At 33.3% G+C, this 9,172-nt stretch overlaps 1 protein-coding gene across 1 annotated transcript in view; it reads right to left on the bottom strand.

Moving 5' to 3' along the window:
- Window positions 1-461: 461 nt before the first annotated feature.
- ADA (adenosine deaminase) overlaps window positions 462-9,172 on the bottom strand; it is a 28,200-nt gene continuing 19,489 nt past the window's right edge. The window contains 5 exon segments of the mRNA XM_032217983.1: window positions 462-2,131; window positions 3,776-3,905; window positions 4,139-4,206; window positions 6,237-6,338; window positions 7,259-7,330. Of these exon segments, the coding sequence (XP_032073874.1) occupies window positions 2,027-2,131; window positions 3,776-3,905; window positions 4,139-4,206; window positions 6,237-6,338; window positions 7,259-7,330 (477 nt within the window). The 3' untranslated portion in view covers window positions 462-2,026.

Raw genomic sequence — 9,172 nt, 5'->3', positions numbered from 1 at the left:
ACAGAGAAAATTATAAGAAGTACAAGAAAGGCTTGGATTCTATGTTTTAATCCTCTGGTCAGTTTTGCTGAATTATATGAAAACATTCCAAATTAAATGTTTTAAGTTCTGGCAGCAATGTCAGATTTCTACTTTCATTTTTTTCTAAAACTTGGCTTAATTTTTCAAGCAGTCTCTATCATTCATGTATTCAGCACACTTTCATAATGTCCCAAGCACAAGTACTCAAGTCTAGAAATATCAAACCCATAAAATAAACGAAATAATCTTGTGATGGTTGAGGAAAAAGAGAAGAAAAAAAATGAAGCAAATGATTCTTACATGGCTACGGATTTGTCTCTCTGAACTGAAATATGCTAAATATGCACCTGCTCCTGAAATAGCAGTTGAGTGTTTAGCTGCCACCCTCCCTTCATTGTCAGAAATTGCTGTGCTTTGATACTGCAATGATTCTCACTTCCAACTTCATGTTGTTGCTACTTACAAGGTATACAGAAACAAGTAATAGTATGATTTGCACGTAAGACTTACTTGAGATCTAAGCCCGTAAGAACTTATATTTGGGGTTTTCTGCAACAAAAACTGTAAATCAGTGTAAGACACCAATTTCATAATATACCAGCTTAAATCTTGAATGTGCAAGACTTTCACACTATAATATAAAAACATGGATCTAAGTTCCTGAGTATATAAATTGGGGCTTCAAAGATAGTCAATGCAAAATAAAATAAAAAAACTTACAATTATTAAAGGCATCTAGCATATTATTTGGGAATGAGAATTGTTGGCTATGATTTTAATTTGCATTTGCTATTGTATTTTCCTGCTCAAAACAATAATTTCATTATACTACATATTGGTTACAGCTTTCCTCATAATCCAGTTAACTGAAGCACCTTACAATTAACTCATTTTGTTTTTTAGTTTCCTTAGGGAACAAAATCCAATAAAATAGTCAGTTTAGTACTAGATATTTAGTTTAAATTTGTTTGTGTGTGTGGGGGGTGTTATTCCAGTTAAAACAAGGTAACTGAGCACCATTAGATAATGTTGCCTTTCTGTTAGCTCAACAATCAAAAAATAAACAAAAGTGTCAGTATGCTATAGTTAAATCACATAATTCCAGTTAAACATATAGTACAGATAAGAAAAATACAAATGGCTCAGTGAATAGGTTAGAATACAAACTTTAAATTTGCATTTCTATACAATCCCTATAAGAACAGAAATTCTATGCAATTCTATTTTTTAAAATACTGTTTTTTCCCATGGCACATCTCCAGCATAAGACATTTTAGGCAAGATCGGTTTTTGAGAAGGCAAATGTTGAATCAGCATTACGAGAATTTCTACCATACAACTTTCACTGGGTCAAATATATTTTGATACCATTGAAATGAACGAAATGGCAAAAAAACATGAACTACTATTCAGTGTAAGTAAAATAAAGTAGAGAAATAAGATCCATCTATAATCAAATTAAATGATAAAGTATGTTTGCTTTTCTGAGATTTATGAGCACAATATGATTTTCTAAAAAAAAAATCAATCTTAACAATACTTATGATCTTTCTCCCTTTTGTTAATGTAGGAGTGCACAAAAGACATCACTTGTAGATAATTTAGTGAGGCAGATTATTTTTTAAAAAAAATATTTTAAAAATGTCTGAGATAGGTTTTGACTGCTGTTTCAAATAAATAGTTTATTTGACCTACTGGTAAGTTTTGAAATAATAATGGCCTGCAGATTTGGTGTACCAGAGATGGTGAGTGTAATTGCAATAAATGTATCCCTATTTCCAATCTCTAGATGTCTGAGCAGCTTACATTCCATTTAAAATTTTTTTTAAAAATTAAACTCATGGTACCTACCATCATAAGAATACTGTTTTGTACATTCGGTAGTTATTAAGAGTAAACAAGAGTAATACGAAGTTTGCTCATTGTCTTCCAAGAAGCAAAACAAAGACTTTGGGCAAGCATAACATTGGTCAAGAAAACAAACTGATGCCTGGTACAGAAGAGTTCAGAATTCTGTGCTTTTTACCATCCCATAGGCTTTTTGTAGCTTGTACACAAGCTCCTTTTTCTCTTTTTCTTCCAAGAAGCAGGACTTTGCTGCATTTATATTCTGTAAAAAGAAGAAGGAGGCACGCCTGATCATATTCCATTAATGTGGGCTGTACTATTTTAAATAAATAGTTGACAATGCTGCTTTTAAATGCTATACTTTTATCTTTGAAAATGAATGTGTTTTTACAAAAGTTTAAAGCGGAGTTAACAAACATAAGGATGCCACAGATGGGGTTTTAGGCAAGCACTCTTCCCATTTAAAGCGCACCTGAAGTTGCTCAAATACTAAGATAAATTCATATATACAGCATATCTTAAGCCACATGCTGCAGATTTGACTACTTTTACATTGGGGCAAAGCAAATAAGTAACCCAGTAAAAAATTATAGACTGATAGCGCTCTTCAGAATCCAACATGCTGTTTGTTCTTCTGTTACGGCTACCAAAGATTTTTTAAGCAGTTAGGAGATGCACTGGCAGGATCCCAAAACAATAAAAAGTTTGAAAGTCCTATTACTCAGCAAAATGCTCTAAGGCTACGGTAATGCAAACTGAATAACACTGAGGTCATGGGATATTAAACTACAAACTTTGCGATCATATTTTGGTAGAGCTGTGGGGGCACAATGGTTAGAATGCAGTATTGCAGACTAATTCTGCTGACTGCCCACAATCGATCCTAATCAGTTAAAGGTTGACTCAATCTTCCATCCTTCCTATGTTGGTAAAATTGTTGGGGGCAATATGCTGGTTCTGTAAACCGCTTAGGGAGGGTTGTAAAGCACTGTGAAGCAGTATATAAGTCGCAGTGCTATTGCTATTGCTATTTAGCCTATTATGTTGAACAACACCTATGCATATGCTTATAGTTCAGTATGTAGTACCAATCCAGAAACTTTAACTGATTTTAAAACAATTAACATATGGTGTTAACAAGTTACATCTTCTAATTTTGAAAGCAATTAAATTGGTGTTAAACTTACCCTTTCATCTATTGTAGAGCGCCATATAAATTGCGAAGAGCCATGGAAAACACTATATCAATAACTACTTTTTTTATTAACAATCCAATATACCAAAACAAAATGTCTTTGAATATGCAGAGATTTATCAGAAATAGGATATGATTGCTAGGATACAACAAAAACAACCACAATAAAGTATAATATCATTTGAAATTAATAAGAAACAGTAGTGTGCTAATGAGCCTACACAGTTTTTTGAGCATTAATTTCTTAATTAATTCCAATTTCTTAACTATTTCAGATTAGGAGTAAATAGATCCCAGAGAACTGTGAGATTTTTTTAAAGACAAGTTGTCAGCTGACAGTGTTTGTGAATACATGAAGGTCCATATGGAATACAGAAATGACTATTTATTAACAAATACCTTGCCACAATGAGCATATGTTTACATAAGAAACCATTACCCGAAGGATGTATTTAAATGGTAATAATATTAGCATTTCTCTACAAATGAAGTAGGTAAAATGTCCCTTCTGTTCTCCACAGTATGGTCTTCATGTGACCATCTTGTTTGATGCCTATATTTCTATCTCTAAAAAGCTTGAAAAGATTAACCATATCTACATCTGCAATTTCAGTTTATTAGGAAGATTTTACTTTAAAACAAACAGATCAAACAAGTCAGACATTACAAAAAGGGCAAAGTATTGCCAATATGAAAAACAGATCAACTTACCATTTTCTCAAATTCCTGTTCTGTAAATTCCATGTATTCTTGAGTAATTCTATAGTCTGTGTTAATTGTGGATCTGAAAATGAGTGGATCATCTGAATTCAAGGAGTAATTTGCACCATCGTTCTTAAATCTGGAAAGACAAAAATGAAATGTTAAATGATTTATTATCCATGGATAGAAATATAGTATATAGTAAGCTTTCCTACTGCATTTTGCTACACATTTACCAAAATCTAAAATGGTGCTTCTCTTTTCAAAATATTTTATAACAATTTCTTGCAAATTCAAAAAGTAATCAAAAGGAAACGTAAATGAGCTGAAGTATAATTTATCTGAAGTAATTATAGTAATAGCAATACTTACCTTTTAACGGGATGTTCTTTGAAGCTGGTTTTACATGCTCCAGTGAGATAACTAGACCAAGGACAGAGCTATATATTTAAGCAGAGAGAAATGAAGATGCTCAATATAGATCTTTTTAAAAGTGTTTAATGTGAATAAATATTTATTAAATTAATAAAATGAAAATCCTACTTGAGAGTGAATGTTTTCTATAAAAAGCTCATAACAGCTGAGAATAATTCTATGCATAGATTCAGACCAAATAATTCATTTGTTCATCCTGAAATATTGTTTATAAATTACCTGAACCACTTCATATAAAGTGAACATATGAACTGAAAAATGCACATGATCCATTTGGTATTATTAATCTGTACCACTGCAGTCAATTTCTACAGACTCTTCGGAAAGATTATGGAATAAACTACACCTATCTAATTAAGAATGGACTGTTGTCAGTTGTAAAAAGAACAATTAATGCCAGTTAAAGGATAGTTAATTCAAAGATTTGAGATCAGTCAGATATAGACCAAGAACCAAGTCATGTTTGTGAAAAGAGTTCATTTACACCTTTTGTTGCAGTAAAATGCAACAGTATGAATCTGACATTCATCTTATCATTCTAGTTATATATGATGGCTCTAACATGTGGCTTTGTCTCTTGGTATCAAACTATAGACATTAATACACTTCAGGTGATATCCCCAAAAGCAAAATAAGAAGACATAACATGTTAATATAGTTTTCTTTCATTAAGCAATCAGGTTTAACATAGGACAGTATATTTATAACCTGCCGTGTGACAAATAAGGAACAGGCTTACATTATGTATATCTTGTACATAATGCAAGCATCCAAAAGTTGACTCACTCCCTGTCAAGTTGTAGGTGTCAATGAATCTCTAAATGAATCTAAACTGACACACCCTTTACATAATATTGTATACAGTGAGACCTTGGTATTCAACTGCTTTGAAACTCATCAAATTTGGTACTCAACACATTTGACACGAAAATTTTGTCCTGATACTCCTCATTTGTTTGGTACTGAATGCACAAGTTAGAACTTTTCAGTGTTAGCTGCCTTATGATTCACTACAATATTCCTTATGGGAAATTTTATTTGGTACTCATTGCGCCTCCCAGAATCAATTAACAACAAGTACTGAGCTACCACTGTAGACTTAAATGCAACATATTTGCATTTAACAATTGCACTTTCTGTGCTGTTGCTTTCCTGTAGCTAACTGCAGGCCTAAGAAATCAATCACCTTTGGAGGCCTTAAAAATGTTAATTAAGCAATGTATCCACAGGGAATAGTATCCCAATTTGTCCACTTGGCATTTTCACTATTTACTTATTAATCTTATTTCTTATAAGAAATAAAGAGTGGATTGCAAAACTAATGGAATTGGCAAAGGTAACAAAATTGATTATTTGATGAAGATAAAAGTTTATTTACTTGGTTTTTACTCAAGACTACTTTTGAATTTTTTGCTTGAGAAAGATAAAAATGAAGTTTTAGAATTTGATAATTAGATTTGTTATGATTATAGAAATATGGTATACTATAATTATTCAATATATAGATTGTATATTTTAAGGTTTATGGTTAAATTTAGAATAAGGAGTCTGTAGTTTTGGGGAAATTTGGATTTAGTTTCTATACTGTTTATATGATGTTTTTGTTATAATTTAGAGTAAGCGGTTACTATACTTCATATTTGTACTGAAGAAGATTCAAAATCCTTTTTATGTTATTTTTCTTTTGTCACTTTTTAATTCTCCCCCTCTTTAATCCCCTCCCTCTTCTTTTAATGTTTTTCTTTTTAATTTGTATTTTATCCTTTTTTGAAATTACAGGCTTAGAAGTTTTTTCTTTTATGAAAACTGATGATATGCATGCTGTATTGCAAAATAAATTTCATATTAATTCAAACCACAAGATTTTACTTCCAAGAAGTTCCTCATTCAAGCTTCAGCTTTTCCAAGAAAGGCAGAAAAAAGCAGAGAAATGCAGATTGATTAGTGCGCTGACTCAGTATTTAACAATTTTATCTTTGTCTTTAAAAATTGTTAAGGAAGTACCTACAGAGATTTGTAGAAGATATTCTATTACCTCAAAATGTATATTTTGTTCCAACAATTGTTTGTAAAGCTGTTCATCCTCAAAGACGTGGTAGCCATGGCCAATTCGTTCTGTCTTAAGAATGTTGACTGCCTATAGTGATATAAAGAGAAAAAAATAGGAAGAAATTACTATTCGCAGATTAGGCTACCTCTACAATTGACACATCAATCCCTCAACGTTAGATGGTGTTTAATGAATTTCTAACACAAAATCGTAAAGTACAGTGTAAGATACATATATAGCAATTCAAGAGTAGAGTTTAGGTATACATGAGCATGCCTTAGATTTACATATTACTTCCTTTTAATATTATTCCCATACTCATTTTTTCTGACCTAAACCTGAATTTCTCTTATGTAGAAATTCACAAATGATAGATTTTATACTCCAGATTATAACCTCAAACCATTTTTGCATAAACTTAACAAAAAACACAGCAAAGCTTGAGTAGTTTAAAACGGATGGAAACTATTAACTGATTTCAAGAAAAGGGCCAACATTGTAAGTAATGTCTCTGCCAGTAGGATTTGGGAATTTATAGTTTGTCCCGTAGAGCTGGATTTTTCTAATTCTTATTTAGACAGAAAAGAACTGAGCTACAGTGTTCTGTAAGGTACACCTTGTATAATGGAAAATGATGGCAACATTATTTGCAGTCTGATTCTAGAAAATCAAAATATATTATTTGGTTTAAAAAATAAAAGCAGAATTTTAATATTAGTAGAATAATGAATGGAAATGAAGGGGTACTACTTAATTAATGATTAAGAAACAATTTGGGGCACAGATTGAATTCACTGGATGACAAGACATTTTGCAAAACCATCCTAATTATTTATGCTATAACAAAAGAAATATTTAAATTACCTCTTCTTATCTTTTACCTCTTCTAAAAAAAATTGAAAACATTTTTTTGTTAAGCAGTCCTTACAGGATTTTACAATTTTCTACATTAGTTCTAGCTGGCAGCTTTCCAGATGACACACAAGTTATATGGTACTATTTCCTACCTCTTTGATGACTTGGGATGATCCAACCTCTCCAGCATGAACAGTCCGATGAATACCAGAGCTTTCAGCTTCCTGAGCAATAGGAATAGAAACGGTAATTTGCAATTGTTACATAAGATAACACATTTTTGACAATTGTATCTGCTATTTCATATTCTGGTTGGTAGTGAACATGGAATTGCCAAACAAATCAATCCTACTTAGAATTGTTTTTGCTCTTAAAGAGGAAAAATGATTATTAAAATGAATGCAAAGCTCAGAATGTTGATAGAGCCAGTGCTGTCCAAAGACGTCTCCATGGTCATATGGCCAGCATGACTAAATGCCAAAGGCATTTAGTCACCCAGTGTCATCAGCCGCCCAGTGTCGACTGGCGACTACCCGGAGGAGGGCCTTCTCTGTGGCTGCTCCGACCCTGTGGAACGAACTCCCCGTGGAGATTCGTACCCTCACCACCCTCCAGGCCTTCCGCATAGCCCTTAAAACCTGGCTGTTCCGACAGGCCTGGGGCTAAAGACTTGCAGCCCCACTTCAAATGGTATGATTGTTGTGTTTTTTAGCTGTGTATGGTCTTTATGTTTTGTAACTTTGTTTGTTTTTTTCCCCTCCCTTGAATTGTGAGCCGCCCTGAGTCCCTCTCAGGGAAAAGGGCGGCATACAAATAAAGTAAATTCAAATTCAAATTCAAAGGCGCACGGAACACTGTTACCTTCTCACCAAAAGTGGTCCCTATTTTTCTACTTGCATTTTTACATGCTTTCTAACTGCTAGGTTGGCAAAAGCTGGGACAAGTAATAGGAGCTCACTCTGTTACGCGGTGCTAGGGATTCGAACCGCTGAACTGCCAATCTTTCTGATCGACAAGCTCAGTGTCTTAGCTTAGTTCTTCATAGACACAGACAATTTGTATTAAGAGACAAAAACTCTTGGGATAGTCACTGGTTTGTCACTGGTTTGTCTCTTCCCTGTTGTCCAAGCCAAAGAGTGGGAAGGGAAGAGAAAGTAGGCTGGACTTTTTCTCAGCTCTGCTAGAAAACCAGAAAATTGAATTGTTTTGAAAGCAACTGGGATAAGAAAACCTGTAATTCTGATTCCATTACAGTTCTATTTCCCTTCTGTATAAATCGAAGCCCATTATGTTTCATTAATGTCATGTCTTTTTAGATTGTAAATAGAAGGAAATGGATTCTAAGTGACCTTGGAAGCCTTTCCTGATCAAAAACTAAAAGGATGAAATAGAAATGATAATAATGAACCATTTGAAATTGTATGGATTTTTCAATCACTCAAGAGGGCATATGTAGAATGGTTTCTACAGAAGCTTTTCTGAAATGAAGCAGACAGCATCTACCCAAAGTACTATCCTAGCTTCAGTGTGATAAACAACAAATCACTGGTTTCAGTCCCACAGTAAACTTTGAGTTGTCACTAAATGAACTGTTGTAAGTTGAGGACTATTTTCCTCACAGCAACAACCCTGTAAGGTGGATTGGATTGAGAGAGAGTGACTGGCCCAGAGGCACCCAGCCAGCTTTCCTGGCTAAAGTGGGCCTTGAACTCACGGTCTCGTGTTTCTAAATTGATAGTTCATAGGAGAAAATATCAGCACGTTTGAATGATTAAAGAAAGAAGATTGATATTTTTAATACTTTTGAAAACTAATACATCAAAAATTAACATGTAATTCAACTTTTCTCTATAGGAAATAAACACAAGATACTGCATGCCATGAAGGCCACATTAAAACAATTTGTGTCAAGGAAGTGTTTTGAAAGGATGGCTGTCTCACCCTGAATAATCATTACTTAGGAGAGACTGGCTAAAGATAAATAGGTTACTCTCAAATGTGGGAAAGTAATTTTGAATAAAAAAACCTCTACTCCTCCTAGTTCAAAAATTAGGTTTGTCCCAGGT

The sequence above is a fragment of the Thamnophis elegans genome, chromosome 5 (assembly GCF_009769535.1).
Source record: "Thamnophis elegans isolate rThaEle1 chromosome 5, rThaEle1.pri, whole genome shotgun sequence".
Taxonomy (NCBI): Eukaryota; Metazoa; Chordata; class Lepidosauria; order Squamata; family Colubridae; genus Thamnophis; species Thamnophis elegans.
The sequence above is the reverse complement of the archived record's forward strand: the minus strand, read 5'-3'. Positions and strand labels throughout refer to the sequence as shown.